Source organism: Penicillium psychrofluorescens (assembly GCF_964197705.1).
Source record: "Penicillium psychrofluorescens genome assembly, chromosome: 2".
Classification (NCBI taxonomy): Eukaryota; Fungi; Ascomycota; class Eurotiomycetes; order Eurotiales; family Aspergillaceae; genus Penicillium; species Penicillium psychrofluorescens.
The window spans coordinates 2806967-2826850 of NC_133440.1; the positions used below are offsets into that span (position 1 = coordinate 2806967).

Below are 19884 nucleotides of genomic sequence, written 5' to 3' on the forward strand. Positions count from 1 at the left end.
ACACGCAAGCTACATAGACGATAGAATATAAACGAATGGAACGAATGATAGGACTAAATATTTCATTGATTTATAGTTATAGTTCATGAGTGATCATGTAATTGGGATGGTATGGCACAGTCGTAGTAAATCTTCCGTCCCGCCGTCCACATTTCTATCCAAACAAAAAAAGACCAAACCGACACCGGATCCAGGGTATCATATCACACAACCAAAACAAAAACGCCGTCCATCCAGACATACAGACAGGCGGACAAGGAATACACATCAAAGCCAATCAAACAACAAGAGTCTGCGCTACCGAAGCAGCAACCGCAACAGGCCTCCCAGAATGACACCCGCGCTCGTGACGCTTCATATTAGAGCGGACACTGAACGCCTTCCCGCATCCCGCATGCGTGCACTGGAAGGGCTTCTCGCCAGTGTGCGAGTGGGAGTGGATGCGCAGCGAGGAGGGGCGCGAGAATGCCTTGTGGCAGGTGCGGCAGATGTAGCGGTCGTGGGTCTGTTGGTAGGGCGCGCTGCTGGAGGGGGGGAAGTAGTGGTGGTGTTGCCAGGCCGGTGTGCCGGGGGAGATGATGGACGTGGTAGCAGATGAGTTGGAGGATTGCGGCAGTTGGGAAAGAGGCATGGCCATTGGCATTTGCCTGGGCATTGCCTGCGCCGGGCCGGAGGTGACGACGGGCTGGAAGGTTGCTGAGGCCGGTGGGCGCGGGTAGTACATTCCCGCGGCGCTTTGGGGCGGTCCATCAATGGGCGATGTGTACGATGAGACGCTGGGTGCAGGCGAGGCATATGCACCCGCCAGGTGGGCCGACGAGGCCTGGCTGGAGATAGAGGAGCGCCCGGATGGTGGTTGGCGGTGCTGCGAGTCCTGCTTCACGTTCAGGGCTGGATCGCCAGGCGAGTGGCTGTGGCTCCTGACGCCGGACCCCGGCCGCATTGGCGGCGTTGGGGGCAGGCCGACGTCGTAGGACTGCGAGCGGCCTAGACGGGCTGCCTGAATTGGGGGGCTGAGGCGTGGACGCTCTGGATGGAGGTTAGCACGGGGATTGGTTTTATTTTTTTTTTTTTTTTGGTTTGGGAGAGTACGAACTGGCAGCGTGCTGGCCATCTGCGTTCTCGAGCAGAGTCGAGATGGAGGGGAGAGAGCACTTGGGTTTTTGTTGCTGCTCGTCGACTGGCGGAGACATTGGGGGCTGTTGAGGGGACGACCGCTTCTGTGCTGTGGTGGTGGGAGGGAAGTAGCTACCGGCTGATGGGGCATACGACGAGGCAGGCGTGTAGGCCGGTGTGATCAAAGCCGCCGGGTTCGGGGCGGAGAGGAGATTTGCAAGATCCATAGTTCTGAAGATGATGGATAGTATTGCTGGGTTGGGGTTGGGGGACAAGAGAGGCAAAAATCGAGAGATGAGACGAAAAACGGGCGAGACACGAGGTTTATACTACCCGAGTACCCAGGACTACGGGGGCCGACGATCGATATGTGAGTGGGAGGGTGCCGCCCCCCACCCGGGGAGAATAGTAGAAAATAATAATGGGCTGGATGATCGCCAGAGCCGAGGATCGCGGGCGATGCCGACTGTAATTACAGCGTACAAGGTATGAGACAGTCCGTTCGAAAGCTTAAATGAAACGATGTCGGAGATTAAGCCGGTGGATCGTTGTCCACGCGAGGTTGGCTTAGTGCAGATCGGTGGGAAGACAAGAGACAGGAAGAGAACAGGAGGGAGGACAGGTGGGTAAGGGCCTATGGGAACCCAGCAGTGGCCTCGACCAAAGGGGAATCCAAAATTATTAAAACACCAAATAGGAAGGTCAGTACTGCGCTAACCATAATCGGCAGAAGGTCCGCCTGGGGGGGCGGATGACGGAGTGGCGGAACAGGGCGAGACCACGTTGGGCGATCCATGGATGGGTTCGCTTAGGAGCTACAAATAAAGTATGTGGGTGTTGCGCCAGGGTGGTTAGAGTCGAGAATGGCAGGGTAGCGATGGGAAAGCCTAGGTGCGTTGTAAGACATCGTAGTGACCCCAGTGGAGAGCATGGAGTCCGAGCATGAATATCTCGCCCTATTCAAGAAGGTCGCGATGCTTCCGATCGTAGATCAGACCCTGCTCCTGAAGATCTCCCCCTTCAGGCCGAAAGCATTGATCCGCCGATCATTCGCAACCGTTGGCCCTTGTCTCGATTGATCCTCCTGCTCCGTGCACTAGCTCTACATAGGGAACAGACTGCCGGGGTCTGGCTCGGGCTAGGAGTGGCTCGGCTAATGAGCGTGGGGCGACGATCTACCTCCTGGACCACCGGTTTGAGCGTTCCAGAACGCGTCGATCGGGGTCAGCTCATCCGGGATACCGCCATTGGTGAACGTCCTTTTCAATGTGTAACCCGGTAAAAATGTTTCCCGCCATCCCTGCCTGGAGGATCCGCACTAAGGGCGCTTTCGGCCAATGGTCCGCTGTCCCCCAACCCCCCGGGCTCGGGTTCGCGTGGTAGACAGGACGGCCACGCGAGGTGTCTTTTCTCAACTGCCCTCCCCCCCCCCCCCCCCTTTTTGATTATTATTTTTTTTTTAAATCACATGTGGATCATCCCTTGCGTCACAGGTTGACGAACACATGGCACTTGCATATTAATAGACACAGTAGTTACAGAATATACTCACACACCGTTATTCCCACGATATAGATAGATCACATCACCTACGCCCTCGCCTCGTGCGACACGCCTGGATTTCGTCGCCGACTAGACAATCCCTAAATCCTTCTGTCCAGTTGGATGCACGCGACGTCAGGGGATGCACCGCACTTGGCCATAGCTCCCATGATCGGCCGCTACGCTAAGCGACGACCGTTTTGGCAGTTGCCCCGATGCCGTTCTCCGTAGTGCCTCAGGCAAACAGACATGACATCTCAGCCCCATCCCAATCCAACCCAACCCAGCCAATGTTCTAGGTTTGTCATTATATTATGTTGGTCATCTTCCGCCTCTTTTTTTTTGACTTTTTTTACAATATGCCTTGCCACCAGAGAAGGTTCCAATATAACACATCATCATTTTATTTTCCAAAAACCTAAGTTAAATAAATGGGGAATCTAACTTAACCCTTTTTTTTTTTCTCTGAGCAGTAGAGTGTACCCATCGCATGCCGAAAGGCAAAAACAAAAAACAGAACAAGGGAGGTCCGATCCTAGCAGATCTTGGGATTCTCGCGTCCAGCGTGTCGGGACCACCAACAAGTGGGGCGGTTGACCGTCCTCCTCGGTAGGGTCCGAGGTCCTTAACTCCGGGCAGGGGAGAGCAGGAGGGTCATGGTGAAACACGACCTGTTCGTCAGCCAACACTACTGACTTCAAGGCCAGTCGATCAGGCGCCGGGATGCAACCGACCGCGCCTTGCCCATCCGGGTATAAACCCCGTGCAATGATCGGCCTGATGCGCATGGCGATTGGCCTAGCGATGCGGGCGCCTGCGGAGGGCGTTGGCGACTTACCTCGTTAGGGAGGTCCTTGGGATTTTGGCGAAGAGGCTGTTTCAGTGTTTATTATTTGGGCAGGGTGTTGCCTCTTTCGTCCAGATAGTACAAAGTTACGCTCGATATAGTTTCGTAGTGGGCGGTAGTTCGACTCGACACCTCGCTTTTGAAGAACCCCGACTTTTGGCTTTTTGTTGGGGGGCTTCGCTGTGTTTGTTGTGTTTACCAGAGCAGAGCAAATCCCGAACCGCAAAAACCGGTGGGTAATGGTATCCTAGTCAACCCCCAAGCCCAGGAGATGTGACCAGGATCACAGCGCATGCGTTTCAGGCCTCTTTTTTTTTTATTTACTTTTCCCTGCGTGCATCCGTAGTCACAACGCCCATCTACAGCCGCCCACTACGGTACGCCTACGACCCCATGTTCCATCCAGGCGTCCAGTCATCTTGGCGCTGCGTATCGTGCTTCGTATCGTGGCTGCGGACCCTCCTAGAATAATGGTCTGCAGGCATCATGCATTGTGCATTGCAGTAGGAGGATGGATAGAAGGATGGATGACGGTAGTGGAGGGGGGCCGAGGGAGGAGGATCTGACCCCGGGCAATTGATGTACAGAACATACAGTTTGGCCACGCCCACTTGCCGAAGCGAAGGGGGATGGGAGGGAGGGAATTGGACTGCAGACGCGAACACATCAGATGGATCACGTAGATCGCTTCGACGATCCTCTCCGGGCGCAGCAGGTCGCAAAGGCACGGTGCTGGTAATGGATGGATGGATGCGCTGGACAAATACCGTTATGTCCCCGGACAGGAGTAAGAACGTGATCAATATTGATGTCTAGCTTCCTGTTATTGGGCGTTGCCATGTTCTGTTCCGGGAACTAACTATTTCCTTGTCCCTGGCAATAGTATCGGACGTGGCACCCTTAGTGGACACTAATGGCAGATCCTTGAAGATCCGCTCACATCACGGGGGAAGGTTAGGTTTGCGTGGCCGGCAATTGGCGGGGAGGGTGTTTCTTTCCAACGGGAGTCTAACGGGAGTCTGTATTGTATCCTCATCCTATAGCACAGCATCCATCCAGCCTCCATGGCCCTCCCTGTCTTGGGGGTTGCATCTCTTGCATCCTTCGGTAATAATACTCCTGCGACTGCAGCCCTGCCTCCGCCGGCATAGCACTTAGATTAGGTCAGGCCGACCATGCCAGCGAACAACACAACACGGTTGTCACCTGGTCGCCCAGATCTGAATATGTGCATGTATGGACCAACCATACATACCATCCGGAGCCCCGAGATCGAGCGAAGCGACGCTCTGTGCGACGCTGAGATCGGATCAGAACACAAAGTTCCTGCAGTGCTACATACACCACGATGATGAGGTGCTTACTACTTCGCTTGTGTCACAGTGTAGTTGGCCCCATCAACCACGAACCAGCCGTTAAGACACAAAAATATATTATGAAAAATATGTTATGTACAGTACCACTCGAACGAGGGTCTGTGCTGATTGAATACTGACGAGGGTTGGGATTTTGGGGGGGGGGGAGGGGGGAAAGGGGCCACCATAGACAAATCTCCACCGTCGGAGCCCCTGTCTCTGTAGAGTGCAGCTAGAGGCTCCGGCACCGCATTGGATGCAAATCACCGGACGCTGGTGTTCATTGGTGTTGAATCGAAACTTTTCGCGCCGCGCTCGTCATTCCTTAACTCCGTCCGCTTAATAAGCTAGCAAGGAAGGTCCCCCTGTCCTTAACTCCCCGGGTTGGTGATGTGCACCGCCTAGGCGCGGAGTCGATCAATTCAATCTCGGACCCCCACACCCGCTTGGGACTCAGACTCCTAAGGATGAAAGGAACAGGGGCCGGCAAGGATTATTGCCTCCCTCTGTAAGACTTTCCGGCGTTAATCAAGGAATAATACAGCGCTCGCTGGAGGGGGCAGGGCACCAGGGCAGGGGTATAGCAGACTTAGCCAGCCAAAGATCACCAGTCCGCGCGTCCGTTCGCAGCGGCCTACGTAGGGCCTCCCGGTGGCCGGGATTGAGGCAATTATCCCAGCCACGACCGTCGGTCCGACGTGCTTGCTTTCTTTGCTTAGGCTCATGCGCCGTCATATTCGTCGGACCCAACGTCGCAAAAGGGGAAGGGGAAGAGGGGGGCGGTAAATTCATTCCGCGTAAGACGGAACATCTTGCTGCGAAGTAGACTTTTCGGCTACATCCTACACCCACTGTACATCCATAGGATGCACCCACATCAAATCCACATGAACCGCGACCAGGCCAAAGTGTAACTGTACGCTCCGCCAAACATGCAAGCCCTGCCATACAGCGGTGTTGCCACTTCCTTTTCCCTTTGCCATGGCGGGCAGGAACACCATGATTCGCAGCGAGAATCGTAGAATATCAGACCAATCAGTCACGCAGCCCACCCCCAACGCCGATGAGCGATGAGGCGCAGTGTCGATCAGTCAGTGAAGGGGCAGGACAGCGCATCCATTTACTCGAGTGCATCATAGTCTGCATAGCGTTAATCATGAGACTAGATCCGATACTGCTGGTGAGTATAGGGTAGTCGGCCACAATGTTAGTAGTAGCCTGCCTTCGGAGATACTTCAAGTCACCGAGTCTCACAAATAGAGTTGCTTTTAGCGAGCCGCGCTATTATTGGCTCAGCAAAACTTCCGATGCGTGATCTGCGGCGGAAACGCCCGGCCCTGCGATCTGCACGCCAGCCACAGCCCAATCGCACGAGGATCTGCTCCCTCTTTCGTCGTCTCGTCCGATCCGAGCAGGGATGTGAATCCTTCGATCACAGCGAACTTTCTAGTCGGCGGACATTGGCAAGGCATCCTACGGCCCCTGTCGCCTCCATGCCCTGCTCCGGGACATGGAGGCGACTGCTCTTTTTTTGCTTTTACCTTTTGTCCGGCGATAATGCGGCCTGGTCACACACTGCTCTCCGTATGTAAGAAAGATCTGCTCCCCCACTTAACTTACGCCGGCCGTGCGTCTGGCCAGGCGGACAGCAGGAGGGCTGTGGGGGCGCAGGGTGATACCCAGTCAGGCAGGTCGAAAAGGGCTATGACATAGGATGCGGCTCACTCACTCTCTACTACTATCGGTCAGTTGTATGGGCAGAATCATGCAGAATCATGAACATTTCCAATTATCCTCCTAGGAATCATATTAAACAAGAATAAAAAAAAAAAAGTGATTCTACTTAGGCATAGACGTCCACTCGGCTGCTGCTGGCGATGGCCGGGGCAGTGCCGGAGATTTGTCCGCTCTCCCTAATCGCCTTCATATTCCGGATCGCCAGCTTGAAGTCGAGCTGGGCGTAATCCTTCGGCATGTGCTCACCACTGTAGATGCAAAGCACCCTCATGCCGGGCTTGTAGGCCAGCCCACTAAGTAATTTCGGCGTGATGAGGAAGTATTGGCCGCCTCCGCTGCCATCCTCGGACTCGGAGTCGCAGGCGATATCGACCAAGCGGCCATGTACCATACGCTCATTACGCGGGTCCATCCCCTGGTTGATCTCATCGACCACGCGGAATGGTGATGCGGAAAGGGACTGCAATGCCATGAGATAGAAGATCGTGCTCACGGCCCGCTCACCACCGGACTGCCGGTGGGAGTTTAGGATCGAGAGATTCTCATGGTCGCGGAACTTGACATGGATTTGAATCGACCACTGGTCAAAATCGTGGCCCCCGGGTTCGCCATTCGGACCCGGTTCTGCTTGTACCTTGTCCAAACTGACCTGGCCGGCACATCCAATGCGTGCGAAAGAATCTGCGAACGCATCGCTGATCTTTTGGATAAGCGCATCTAGTCTGGGCTCCCAGTCGCGTCGAATCTCGACGATGGCAGTGTCGATTTCAGCCAGTTTTGTCTGGAATTGGCTGAGCTTCTCGTGCAATTTCCCGATCTGCTTTTCACGCTCCTCAAACTCTCGAATCGTGTTGCTGTCTCCTCCATGGGTAAGTTCGAGGCGCGCCTTTTCAGAATCGATATCTGCGTTGAGCCGGTTCAGGTCGTGGTCGCCGAGGCTCTCGAGCACAGCCTCTGCGTCAGGTTGTTCTCTGGCGGTGCGATAGACAACCCTCGCTTTTTTGTTGAGCTCTCGTGCCCTTACATTCATGTCGTTGACCTCATTGATCGTGTTCATCAATTGGGTGTTCTTTTCTTCCAGCAACGCAGCACTATCACTGTGGCGTTGTCGCAGCGTCGCCATGTCAGACGTCGCTTCGAGATGTAGGATCTCAATTTTGATGAGTTCCTCATGGGCTTCTTGAAGTTCTTGAACGGTATCCTGTTGGCGAGTCAGAAGTAGGTCTCAATAGCCTCATATTCAGTAGACTTACAGCATATTCGAGAGTTGCCTCGGCTTTCTCGATAGAGATCTCGTCTTGTCGGTTGCGAATGTCGAGCACTCTTTGCCGAACCTCTTTAAACAGTTCCTGTAGGCCGTGCAATTTGGTCTCCTGTTGATCTAGATGATGTTAGCAAAACAAGCGAGTCGGCAGAGCTGGCTCAGGACATACTGATCTTCTCAGGGATGGCTCGATGCTGTGTATGTGCCGTCTGCTTCTCAGCCTTCTCGGCTTCGATCTCTTTCTGTTAAACACTGGTTAGGAGTGCATGGAATGTCAAGGCCAAGGTCGCGCGCGCATACCTTCTCTTGCTCGTTTTGATCATAACTGGCCTTGACCTCCGCCATAATCGCTTTCTCGCTTTCCAACGTATCTTTGAATTCCTGCAGTTCGCTATTCCACATACTGATATTCTGCTGGTGCCCGCGTCGGACTGAGTCATCGACAGGCTGCGAAGTCCAGGCTTGCGCAGGCTTGATTTGTCGAACACGGGTCGATGTGGCGTCAGGGCCATACTCCCGTCGTCGAGTGATGGTATAGCTGCGCTTCCCGGCTACCCAAGAGCTGAGGCTTCCATTCTCCAATCGGGCAAAGTCTTCGTCGGAGATGTCCCGCAGAGAGATCGGGGTCTGGTGCATTCGGTTTTCACTGCAGAACAGAGCCAAAACAGGCTCCGGGCCGCTGAGGTAGTCTTTGGCCCATCCATCGAAACCGAGTTGACGCAGTTCGTCATCTGAGAACGGAGAGCGGAATGAAGACAACTCCATCGAGCAGGTTTTGATACTGAAGTCATGGAGTTCCAAATCTCTGGTCAGTGCTTGCTGCAGGGTGCGGAAATCCTGGCGGCACTGCACGGTGAACACTGTCAGGTCGGCCCGTTGAAACAAAGATTCCAGAGCATCTGCGTATTTGGGGTCTTTGACAGAGCAAGTAACAAGCGGCGGGCCAAAGACCTCTTTTTCAAACTTGTCTTGGTTGTTGAGGATCCACCGATAAGCTCGGTGGGAGTCGGACGAGAGTTTCTCAAGCTTTGCTTCTTGTCGTCCGGAAACGGAATCCAAATTGTCCAGTTGTCGCTGAGCCTCTCGAATGTTTCCTTGAAGTCCTGATATCTTTTCCATTATAGGGGCTTTTTTGTCCTTGATTTCCCGGGCCTTTGTTTCGAGATCTCGGCCTTGAAGCCGTTTTTCTTTCTGTGAAAGATAGTCAGAGTACTGTTATACCTTTAGAAAGAGGCACAACTTACCAGCTTCTCGTTGTAGTAATCCACATCAAACTCCACAGCCTCTTCTTCCAGCTGACGTCGCAGTTTTTTGATGGTCTGCTGCGTATTGGTCGCTTCAGCTTTGTGCTTTTGGCTGCTTTTCTTTTCGGCTTCAATCTGTCCGTCCAGGTCCTTGATAGAGTCCCGAAGTTCATCGATTCTTTCTGTGCCAGCCTTTGCAGCCCGAGAAAGTCTTGAAACAGTCTCCCGTTGGTGTTTCTTGACTTCGGCCACCTGTTCAGCATAGGTCTCCTTTGCCTTGAGGGACCTCATGGCAGGCTCAAGATCTCTCATGAGTTGGCTGTGCTCGTCTGAGAGCTCTTTTCTTCTTGCTTTCAATTCCTCATGGACTTTGTGGTGGTCTTTGTACACCATGACCGGACGCAAGAACTCGAGGATCTCGATCTTCCTCTGAATCTCCGTCCGCTGGCGCATTCTCTCGACGTCTGCTCGCTGCATCTCCTGTCGGTTCTCGAGGTTTGTCAACACATCCTTATCGGCCCGATGGTCCATGTCGAGACGCTTCTGCTCGGCTCTCAATTTCTTCAAGCCGTCGTGCCACTGGATCATCTCCGGGCCCGCCGCGGCTCTCTGCGTAGAATGCAGAAGCTCGACTGGCGTGAGAGCAGCAAATTCGGCGACTTTGTCTTGCGGGAGAAACTGGCACAGATTGTCGACCTGGATGGAGAATTTTTGCGCAGCCCTCAGCACGTCTGCTTTAGAGACCGGCTTCCCATTTATTGTAAATGTGCTCTTGTTGCCATCGCGCTTGATGTTTCGGGTGATGACAACGTTCCGGCGAAATAGCGGCGGCCCTGCCAGTTCGATTTCGATGGTTGCTTCTCTGCAACCATGTTTGACAAATTCGCCCGTTTCTTTGGCTCGTCCCAGATGCTAAATGAGTGTAAGTGAGTGGTAAGAGTTGAGATTCAAGTGTAACATACTGCAGGGCCCCATCCCAGACCCAAACAGATCGCACAAACAAGAGTACTTTTACCCGTTCCATTCGGCCCGATCACCATGTTCAATTTCGGTCCAGGAAAGAATTCCGCCGACGTGTACGTGACGAAGTCGGTCACCTTGATCCGCACGATCGCGCCGGGCTTGTAGCCGCCCGGACCGAGCACGTTTTGAGCACTCGGTGGTTGCGAGAGCTGTGTGGCAGGGGCCTGTTGGGTATCTGTATCCTCACCCTCTTCGTCTGCAGAGCTCGAGTCATCGTCGTGGGTGGTGGAGTTAAGGCGAGGGCGTTTGGTGCTGGAGGTTTGGGAGGGGTCTAAAGAGGCGGATGAGTCGCTCTCTTCGTCGTCTTCATCCCGCTGGCGGCGGTGAGGAACTATGCTGGCCGATGACATCGTGGCTGGTGCCCTCGCGCAGCCCCGGGGCGTTGATCATGGGCTGGCTGGGAGGTTACTTGGAGGGTTGGTGTTAGTGACCAAGATAAATCGAAGGACGCGAAAAGAACGCGACGCGAGGGCACGAGAGAGGAAGGCGGTGAGGGCTGGCTTCCTAATGTCTATCGCTGGCAGAGCAACTTTCGAGAACCACGACTTGCTCACTACAATGCCCTCGCCTCAAAATGTCCGCAAGCTGGTTCTGACGGCGGCAGTTACCTCTATTACCATCGCAGGTTCTCTGTATGGGGCAAGTATAAAGACAGATCAAGAGGTGTCCGAGGTATGATAACTTTTTCCCTGGGCTAGCTATCTGTGTCCACCGTTATAGCCTAATGTCGACGTCTATGCTGATGAATGTTATTCTACAGGCCAAACGGAAACGCCAGGAAGCCACATTCGACGAGCAGATGACAGCCCTGCAAAACATGCGGTCCAATCTCACCGTCCGGAAAGGAATGATGGAGACACAGATCCGAGACTTGGATGCGAGGATGCAGGAGAAGCAGCAAAAAGGAATTGGTGGCGAGAGCAAAAACAAACCGCATGAGGGTCGATGAGATCAGTCGGAGGTGGTACAAGCACAACTTTCATCCGATTTACGATCCGACAAGGACACAACGGTCCCAGCTGATGACCGTTCTGCGCTCGCCGCTGTCAGGGCTCGCACGGTACCCGACGAAAAGCTTCTTAAGCATTCAATAAAACCGGACCACCTTCTGCCGGCTCACGATATATTGCGTCCGCAGCTGGAGCGATCATCATCCACGCGCCTGCCTTGCTCCGAAGCATCCGGATGCTTCGCTTTACGGTGGTGGGAATGATTGATGACGACCCCTACAATATCACGCTAAATTGAGACTTCAGAGCGATGTAAATAATTCTTCAAATATGTGCATAACAAGATCACTGTACGCTCTTGGTTTTTATCCTCCCACCAAACCGCATGTATCCATGTATATAGATATATATATATATATACTGTCGTTATGTCATATAACGTCTTCACAAAGTCTCAAAATTGTAAGAACCCGGCAAGATCGCCTACACTCAAGCGTCAAGGTTGAGATTCTCCAAGAGCGTGTCCAGCTTGCCCATCAAAATCTCGTAGTTCATCGCATCTTCGTCGAATTCGTCCTCAACGAGCGCACCATCCAAGGTCCGGATCTCTGGAATATGCACCTGCTCTTTCTTAGAGGCTGTCTCTGTCGGAACGGCCGCATCCGTCTTCTTGGACACATCGAGAGACTCAACTCCATCGGTGATCTTCTCCATATCCTGTGCGTTTGCGACATTCTCCGGCACCGCTCCGTCTTCCATCATCTCCTCAATGCCTGCATCGTCAAAGCGCAGTCTAAAGCGTTCATTGAGATAAAAGCGGATATCATCCAGTAATTCAATCGAGTCTGTTTCTTGTCGTGCTTGAATCCGAGACGCGGATTCCTGGATCAAGTCTGCAAACTCAGGCGAGTCGATGTGCGCTTCTAGTCGATAGGCCAGGAAGCGAGCGGCAAATTCCTCCAATCGCTGGACTCGCGTCAGCCAGGCAGCCCGGATGATCGAATATATATCAATGTCATCCTCTTCCTTTCCGCGGGTCCTCGCTGCGTTGACTTGGGACATGCCGCCGCTTCCCAGAGTGCTGATCACCACGGCGGCTTTGGCTTTCAGCTTCTCGATGAATAGCATATCGGCCGCGAACAAAACTTCAACTGCAACATCCAAGGGAAAATCGGCCTTTTCGGTGTACAGGAAGGTCAGGACGATTTCTAAGACTTCGGGCGAACAATCGACATCAATGATGTTCAGGTGGTCCTTCATATGGGCTTCCCGGAAAGAAGATGAGAACATGACTTGGAAGAACTCGGACCGAAGTAGCATGGCACGGTGGCAGGGAAACAATGTTGACATCCCTGCCACGGCTACTCTGGAACCTGGTGCGGAGGATGCAAGGCCGAGGGGAAGCGAGTCAGACCGCATGGCCGCTGCGTCGTTTGTATCGTCCTCCGCCTCATCTGGTAATTCATCGGCGCGAAGGAGAACATCTGCGAAGATCGCATTGTTCCGATCCCATTTCACATCATTTGCCTTGGAGGTCTCCACAACCACTCTGTTTCCCAGGACATTCTCTCGAAACCACCCCTCCAGTTGTTCTCGTCCCTTGGCAAGCTCCATAGTCCTCCGTTGTCTCGCCAATCTGCGATCTCCGCTATCGATGATACTGTCCACGAGACTGCGGATCTCCAGATACTTGGCTATCTTGTCGACGCCAGCAAAAACCTCCGTTTCGGTAAATCCGGTTCCTGGCCCACTTCTCAATTCCCGAGGAGGGTCTCCAAAGTAAAGGTATTTCATCGCGGCACCAAATGCTTCTGGCGGAATGGTGGTCGGGAGCTTCCAAGTCGTCGTAGCAGGCGCACCCGTTAATTTGCCGCGGAAGTATGGAGAGCGTGCTGCGAGAACGAATTTATGCAAGTAAAGAGATTCATCGCCAGCCGTGACGACGATGTCAGCTGTCACGGGAGATTCCCGTGTGAGCAGAGAAGTTATATGGGCAGCCAACGGTTGCAGCGGGTCTGTGGACTTGGAATAGTCATATGCGAGAAGCAGATTTCGTATGCGGTCATTCAGGGCGTTATATAGACATCTGACAGAACATGAAACAGTTAGTAGGAGGCACGCTTTGGGGTGAAAAGACGTACCGTTCACCTTGAAATGTATCTCGCTCGCATAAGGAGCCGGACTCGAGCAGTAGTTGCGCCACTTCATAGTGCCCACACAAACTAGCCTATTGACCGCCACGTTAATTGCAAAGCTATTTTGTTGGCCCTGGCCCATTCCACTGACCAAAATCAACGGCGTATAGTCGTACGGATCCCGGGCGTTCACATTGACACCCTCGGTGATCTTCTCCTGGCAGACTTTCAGATCGCCCTTTCGGCAAGCGCTGCACAGTTCACGAAAAGGCTCACTGAGGTCCAGTGGGTTATCATCCTTGATCGTCCCCTCCTTGATCAGCTTCTTTTCATTGTGTAGGCTGAGTTCCAGCTGGTCCTTGCGCAGAACACTCCGCTCGGCCATGGGGGGGGGGGGGGGGTACGGATGTGTCTGTAGAAGGATCACTAAAAGATTACAGAGCAGGGCGGGATGAAAGGGCTTATCGATAAGGCATCACGTGCTAGGAAAGCAAGGGTGGCGACCATTACAGCGTGGGATGTACCAGTGACAGGATAGATATAATTTGAGTAGAGGAGCGATGATGGTAGGGAAAAGCATCAATTATTATTCCTGACAGAAAGGACCATCCCAAGTGATCCCAGCGTTCACCGTATACTTCCATTGTGTTGGGGGCTACCGCCTTCCCGGGCCGGACAAGCGCCATACCCCCGTTGGTTGCTCAGCAACGGCACGAGGGCCCTAAACATTCAACGCCAAAGAACGAGCTCCAACCATACCACAAACCACCTTCTTCTCTTTTCAATTCACTTCTTCACTAACCTCCACAGGGCCTTTGGACCACACCCACCTCGTCCATGCCATAATTGCCCTCATCTCTCTTCCCTTCCTTCCTCTTTACACCGGTCTGTTGACAGCAATCTACAGCCACCATGGCGATTGCTTTGGCTGAAGCGGACAAGTATGACATCTTGGAAAAGATTGGTACGTTTCATTTGTTTTGTGTGATGATTTCAAACCCTGACTGTCCTCTAGGATGTGGCTCCTTCGGTATTATTCGCAAAGTCAAGCGGAAATCCGATGGATTCGTATGTACTCCCCGACAGTGGTGACAACGCGTTCAATCAACTAACTCGATGCCTCAGATACTTTGCCGCAAGGAGATCAATTACATCAAAATGTCCCAGAAGGAAAGGGAACAGCTCACGGCCGAGTTCAACATCCTGAGCTCCCTTCGACACCCCAACATCGTCGCGTACTACCACCGGGAACACCTCAAGGCCAGTCAGGATCTGTACCTGTACATGGAATACTGTGGTGGGGGAGACCTGGGAATGGTCATCAAGAACCTGAAGAAGACAAACAAGTACGCCGAGGAGGAATTCGTCTGGCGCATTCTCTCCCAGCTCGTCACGGCCCTGTTCCGATGCCACTATGGTGCCGACCCGGCCGATGTGGGATCCAACATTCTTGGGCCCGGCTCCAAGCCGGCTGGTCTGAAGGGCAAGCAGGGCCAGGTGACGATCCTCCACCGCGACCTCAAGCCCGAGAATATCTTCCTGGGCAGCGACAGCACGGTCAAGCTGGGCGACTTTGGGTTGTCCAAGCAGATGCAGTCACACGACTTCGCGTCAACGTACGTGGGCACGCCTTTCTACATGTCGCCGGAGATCTGTGCCGCCGAGAAATACACTCTGCGCTCTGACATTTGGGCGGTCGGTTGTATCATGTATGAGCTGTGCCAGAAGGAGCCGCCATTCAATGCCCGGACGCACATCCAGCTCGTCCAAAAGATCCGCGAAGGGAAATTTGACCCCCTTCCTGAGGTCTATTCGCCGGAACTCAAGAATGTTATCGGAAGTTGTCTGCGCGTTAACCCAGACCATCGTCCGGACACCGCTGCTCTGATCAACCTCCCCATCATCCGCCTAATGCGCAAAGAGAAAGAGGTGTTTGATCTTGGAAAGACCCTGCGCAAGCGCGAGGAAGTGGCCGTGCAGAGAGTCCGGGAGATGGAACAAAACCTCACCAAAATGGAGAAGGAGAAGCAGCAGCTCAAGGGCGAGATCGAGAGCACCGTCCGCCGCGAGTGGGAGGTCAAGGCCCGGCTGGAGATTGACCGGCAGGTGCAGGACGAACTGGACCGACTTCGCAAGAAGTTTGAGTCTGAGGTTCAAGAGCGAGTCGCAATTGAGGTGGAGAAACACAAGAGGAACAGCAACCCACCTCCCGTACGAGACGATAACTTTCGCACAAGCAGGCAGGGCTGGCGATCATCTCGAAGCAGTGGTCAAGGCTCTCGGTCCTCTAGTAGCATGACAGAAGAGTCAGATGCACCGTCAAGCATCGACCTCAGCCAGGTCTCTCTCGAATCGCCCACTTCAACCACCAGGAAACCCGTGAAGCGGGAGGCACGCACCCCATTCTGCCGGTCGAAGACGGTGGTCGAATCACCTATGGACGTCCAGATGGGCGAGCCCTCCCCAATCTCTATCGCTTCGCTCTCCCTATCTCCGCGTCGCACCTCTGCTGCCGGAGGCGGCCGCAACATTTTCGCCGAGGGCGAGCAAAAGAAAGCCAAATGGGAGCCCACACTGGCGTACTCCGACGATGAAGACGACACACCCGATCTGCCGTCACCCACGCGGCCCAAGGTGAAGCCCGACCCCTTCAAGGCGCCTCCACGCCCCCTCCTGCGCCAAAACACCGCGACCTTGATGCAGAAACTAAGCACCCAGCCACCTCTATTCCCGTCAAACGGCTCTCGTCTTCCTCAAGTGTCGCCTTCCGGCGCCGCTCCCCCCTCTCAGCCTGAGTCCCGACACGCCGCGAGCGAGAGCAGGGGTCGGTCACCTCATCGGCGCCTCTCTAAGATCCCATCCTCTTCCAACCTAGCTGCCGACGCCGGATCTGGCTCTCCCACTCGTAGGAGTGCCTCGAAGCCTTCTTCCAAGACAGCAACCGGTGGAGGCGAGGAGATGTTCAAGGCTGTCATGCAGCGGAACATGGGTGGTCGCACTCTCGTGGAACTCGCGCAGGCACGAGCCGGTGGTCGTCCAGTGGACGAGTTTAAGCGCTGTGCCAGCGAGTCTAAAGCGACTGGCTCCTGCTCGAGTCTGAAATCATTAGACCGCGAGCCACCTGCTGTCTGGGATCCTGAACGCGACGAGATGCCCAGTCCCTTCCTGGCTCGTGGGAAGAAGGTCATTCGCAACCTGCGGTGATATCATTTCTTCCATTTCGCTCGCTCTCTCTCTCTCTCTCTCTCTTGCGTCTTATGGTTTTGGTCTCTAATTTTTAATCTTGGTCTCACCTCGGAGTTGGTCTCGGTGTCTCGGTGCTAGTTCTTTTCTTTCCTCATCTTCGCTTCTTGCGCATACCTCTTTCCCCATCCGCGTCCCCATTCCCCATGTTTCACTGTCTCAATTGGAGTTTCCCTCGACACTTGCCTTGCCTTCCTTGTTTGTTGCCCTTCTGGGATGATACCTTTGCCGCCAGCAAGAACCATGGAGTCCATCAGCATCTGGGACTCTGCTTGTTTTTGCGCTGATTACAATCTTTGCATCCCCCCACCCTCCCAGCGACTACTCGTCCTTTTCAATTGTCTTTTCCTCTGTGACCCTGTGTGGATGTTCGACTGTACATGTTGTCGTTGTATCAGATCTGATATGCTTGTGGTCACTCACCCTTCCAAGAGGGCAGGCAGGCAGGCAAGGCATAGACCGATATCTGGTGCCTTGGATGCGTTTGGCAGCTTTCTCTCTGTCCCTCGTTTGCAAGGCCTTTTTGTCGAATTTGATTTTCTTTTTTCGTTTTAGCTCATTCGGTGTTTGCGGTTGAGCGGTATGGCGTCTCGGAGTCGTCATCGTTGTTGTTGGTGTACATATCAGAATTTCATGGAACTCATCAGTGTCCACTTTAGTCTCTTTTTCTATCGTACGGCGGACAAGTATGGTGTAAGTGTACAGGTAAGAGAAACTTGACTTTCTAGTCAAGACGATCTATCTTTTCTTTCATTCTTTTGCACGCACACCGAGTGAGTGAGTTATGATTACAAATGCCACTATAATACAGGTCCCAGTCAAGTCCATTCATGCCAGATCAAGCATCCTCATCCTCCACCTCCTCAATCTGCACCGTCTTCAACTCCCGATTAAAGCGCCTCTCCTCCTCCTCCATCCGTCTCTGCTCCTCCTCACTGATGCTCTCCGCAGGCTGCGGCTGTTGTTCTTGCCCTTGTTGACTCGTACCAGCCTGTCCAGGTCCAGCTGTATACCCCGCCATCTCTAGTTTATCCATCTCCTCCGGCTCAAGCAGCTTCCCCGTTCCCCGGACAGAATCCTGCTTCCGCCGCACAGCCGCGGGCACGAATCTGTTGGTCGCTTCCTGGCGCAAATCGCGGATCTCGGGCTTCGCCTCGTAGACGGTCTTGTGTTCCACAGCTGTTGGGCGTGATGGGAGAGGGTGTGGTCCGTGGCGATTTGTCTCGGTCTCTGCACCTGCATCTGCTCCTCTTCCTCTTCCTTGCCGGTGGCTGCGCGGAATAGGCGGCGGCGTATCTCGCGGCATGGGGATTCGCCGCACTTCCTCGTCCGTCTCGCTGCTTTCCGATTCAGGCTGGAACCGTCCCGTGTCTGAGCCTCGTCGCCGCTTGCCCAGAACTCCCCCATCCCGGCCTCGTCCATCGTTATCTTGGCTATGGTGGTGATGCTGAGCAAACTTCGGTGCCTTCTCGCCCAGCGCCTCGCGCGCCTTCAGAACAGCCTTGAGATCGCGCTCCAGCGCCTCGAGAACCTCCTTGTCGCGCGGGCGAAGCCGCTGTCCATTCTCCTCGGCAGATTTGAGATCGTTGATCTGCCGCTGGATGCGGTCTGGGTTGCGACGCGCGAGCTTCTCATTGCGTCGGGATTGTGCTTCAGCTTTGCCTTTCTTGACACTCTTCTGTTTCTCCTGCTTGCGCTGCGCTGCGGCGGGGTTGAGCGCACGGTCTTTGTCTTTGGCCATCCTGGTGGACGTGTATGGTGATGTGGTGGTTGATTGGGATTATTCGTTCGGGCCTGTGACAGGAAGGATTGACCCCGATATGACTGGCTGGATGGATGTGGCGTTTGGGGGGGAGGGAATCAGAGATTATGCGTGGTCTTTTTCGTTGGTCGAGAATGCCGGCAGGAATGAGGTAAGAGGGATGGAGCTGCCGCTCTAGCTGCCGGTACCTAGGCGGGCGGATGGATGGCTCAGGCGCGTATTCGTCGATCGAGGGGCTGCAAGTCGACGCTACTTCAGCCTCACGGGTTAGGCAGAAGAGAGGCGGGGTTTCCAATCAGTCAGTCCAAAGAGGGTGGCGCCGAAGAACGAGGGAAGAAGAAGAAGAAGCTAAGGCGGAGAGCGGGAGGGCCTTCCATGGTTCTGACAACAGACTAAGTCGGGCTAAGAACATCGTAGGGACTATAGGGATTATCCGGAGTGGTAGACTATACTACGTAGGAGGATATATGAGGTATTCTTCACTGACGAGCTTAGGGTTAACCTCGGGCGACAATATATCTCTTGACAGGATTATCGCACCGACAAGACCACCCGTCATACAAGTCCGCGTACAAACACACTGGGTACACACTGGGTCTCACAGGTGTTGCTTTTTTATCCCCTCTCTGTGTCCGAGGTATCATCCCACTGCTTGTCACTGGAATCTCCGACGAGCCGCCGCGCCGCATCTCACCTTCTCCTCTTCCTCTTTTTTCCCTCTTCTTCTCTCCTTCTCGCGCCCCTTCTTTCCTCCCCCTCCCAAACTACTGCCACACCCTCCCTCCTGACTTATTCCACCATGACCTGCGGTCCGTTCGGCCTCTCATCCAGTTTGATCGGCGCTTCGTAGACTGTCGCGGTCGGAGCATGTCTCTGCCGGGACCAAATGTCCGTCTCAGCCTCGATCCCCGACACATCGCTTGGCCTCACCTCCTCCGAGATCCAGATCCTTCGCCAGCAGCAGCAGATCGCCCTGCAGGGCCATGCCAGCAATGGGATTTCCAGGGGCCGAGGAACAGGGAGAAGCAGCAACTCCAGCTCGCGGGCGACCAGCGCCGCCAGCAGCCAGGGCCGGCTGCTCCTCGACCCCATGAGTCTTCGCGCCCTGTCGCACCAGCTAGATGGCTTGCAGGCGCAGATCCGTGGCCGTATCGAATATGTATGTTGCGTGAGGTTTTGCGTGATCAGCCATCTAATCTTTCATGCAGCTCGAGGACCAAATGCAACTCTCCATCCAGAACACCTACGATCGCGCGGGGAATATGATCCGCAATGCTGATGCCGAGATCGCTCGCACTCGCGCCATCCTCGCCTCGATCGATGAATTGGATAACGAGCTGGCGAAGATCTCCCACATTCGCGACATCGTCAAGGGTTTCCGCGCCCGCATCGAGAGCCTGGATCATCGCCTCGACCACACCTCGCGTCGCCGACATTAATTTTACCATGCATCCTAATCATCTTTGATATACCTCCTCGACCTCTAACCGCCCTCCTTCTACTCTCCCGCACCCTCCTCGCTGGCTACGGGATAGTCACGCTTAATCCGAACAAGAAAACCGCAAAACCTATATATATACCCATATCGTCCTCGCGGACAGTAACCGAGATTTTATTTCATTTTTCTGCGTATTCGCGCAATGGACAAGAGCGGAACATGTATGTG

General features: G+C 54.1%; 7 protein-coding genes across 7 annotated transcripts; 3 read left to right on the plus strand and 4 right to left on the minus strand.

The window, feature by feature from the left end:
• Nucleotides 1–277: 277 nt before the first annotated feature.
• PFLUO_LOCUS3244 (uncharacterized protein) lies at nt 278–1343 on the minus strand (the record flags this gene model as incomplete). Its single annotated transcript, XM_073780470.1, has 2 exons — nt 278–1029; nt 1097–1343. 2 exons carry the CDS (start codon nt 1341–1343, stop codon nt 278–280), a joined length of 999 nt encoding a protein of 332 aa, XP_073637321.1.
• A 5360-nt stretch (nt 1344–6703) lies between these two features.
• On the minus strand, nt 6704–10478 carry PFLUO_LOCUS3245 (Structural maintenance of chromosomes protein 5; the record flags this gene model as incomplete). Its single annotated transcript, XM_073780471.1, has 6 exons — nt 6704–7798; nt 7851–7978; nt 8031–8103; nt 8162–9052; nt 9106–10017; nt 10068–10478. The coding sequence occupies 6 exons, from the start codon at nt 10476–10478 to the stop codon at nt 6704–6706; spliced, it is 3510 nt and encodes a 1169-aa protein (XP_073637322.1).
• A 208-nt stretch (nt 10479–10686) lies between these two features.
• PFLUO_LOCUS3246 (uncharacterized protein) lies at nt 10687–11077 on the plus strand (the record flags this gene model as incomplete). The annotated part of the gene is made up of 2 exons (XM_073780472.1): nt 10687–10800; nt 10889–11077. The coding sequence occupies 2 exons, from the start codon at nt 10687–10689 to the stop codon at nt 11075–11077; spliced, it is 303 nt and encodes a 100-aa protein (XP_073637323.1).
• A 490-nt stretch (nt 11078–11567) lies between these two features.
• PFLUO_LOCUS3247 (uncharacterized protein) lies at nt 11568–13598 on the minus strand (the record flags this gene model as incomplete). Its single annotated transcript, XM_073780473.1, has 3 exons — nt 11568–13164; nt 13220–13305; nt 13365–13598. 3 exons carry the CDS (start codon nt 13596–13598, stop codon nt 11568–11570), a joined length of 1917 nt encoding a protein of 638 aa, XP_073637324.1.
• Nucleotides 13599–14125: 527 nt separating this feature from the next.
• PFLUO_LOCUS3248 (G2-specific serine/threonine protein kinase) lies at nt 14126–16417 on the plus strand (the record flags this gene model as incomplete). The annotated part of the gene is made up of 3 exons (XM_073780474.1): nt 14126–14177; nt 14229–14281; nt 14339–16417. The coding sequence occupies 3 exons, from the start codon at nt 14126–14128 to the stop codon at nt 16415–16417; spliced, it is 2184 nt and encodes a 727-aa protein (XP_073637325.1).
• An 877-nt stretch (nt 16418–17294) lies between these two features.
• Nucleotides 17295–18197, minus strand: PFLUO_LOCUS3249 (uncharacterized protein; the record flags this gene model as incomplete). Its single annotated transcript, XM_073780475.1, has 1 exon — nt 17295–18197. The coding sequence occupies one exon, from the start codon at nt 18195–18197 to the stop codon at nt 17295–17297; it is 903 nt and encodes a 300-aa protein (XP_073637326.1).
• Nucleotides 18198–19104: 907 nt separating this feature from the next.
• PFLUO_LOCUS3250 (uncharacterized protein) lies at nt 19105–19657 on the plus strand (the record flags this gene model as incomplete). The annotated part of the gene is made up of 2 exons (XM_073780476.1): nt 19105–19377; nt 19427–19657. The coding sequence occupies 2 exons, from the start codon at nt 19105–19107 to the stop codon at nt 19655–19657; spliced, it is 504 nt and encodes a 167-aa protein (XP_073637327.1).
• Between the last annotated feature and the right edge of the window lie 227 nt (nt 19658–19884).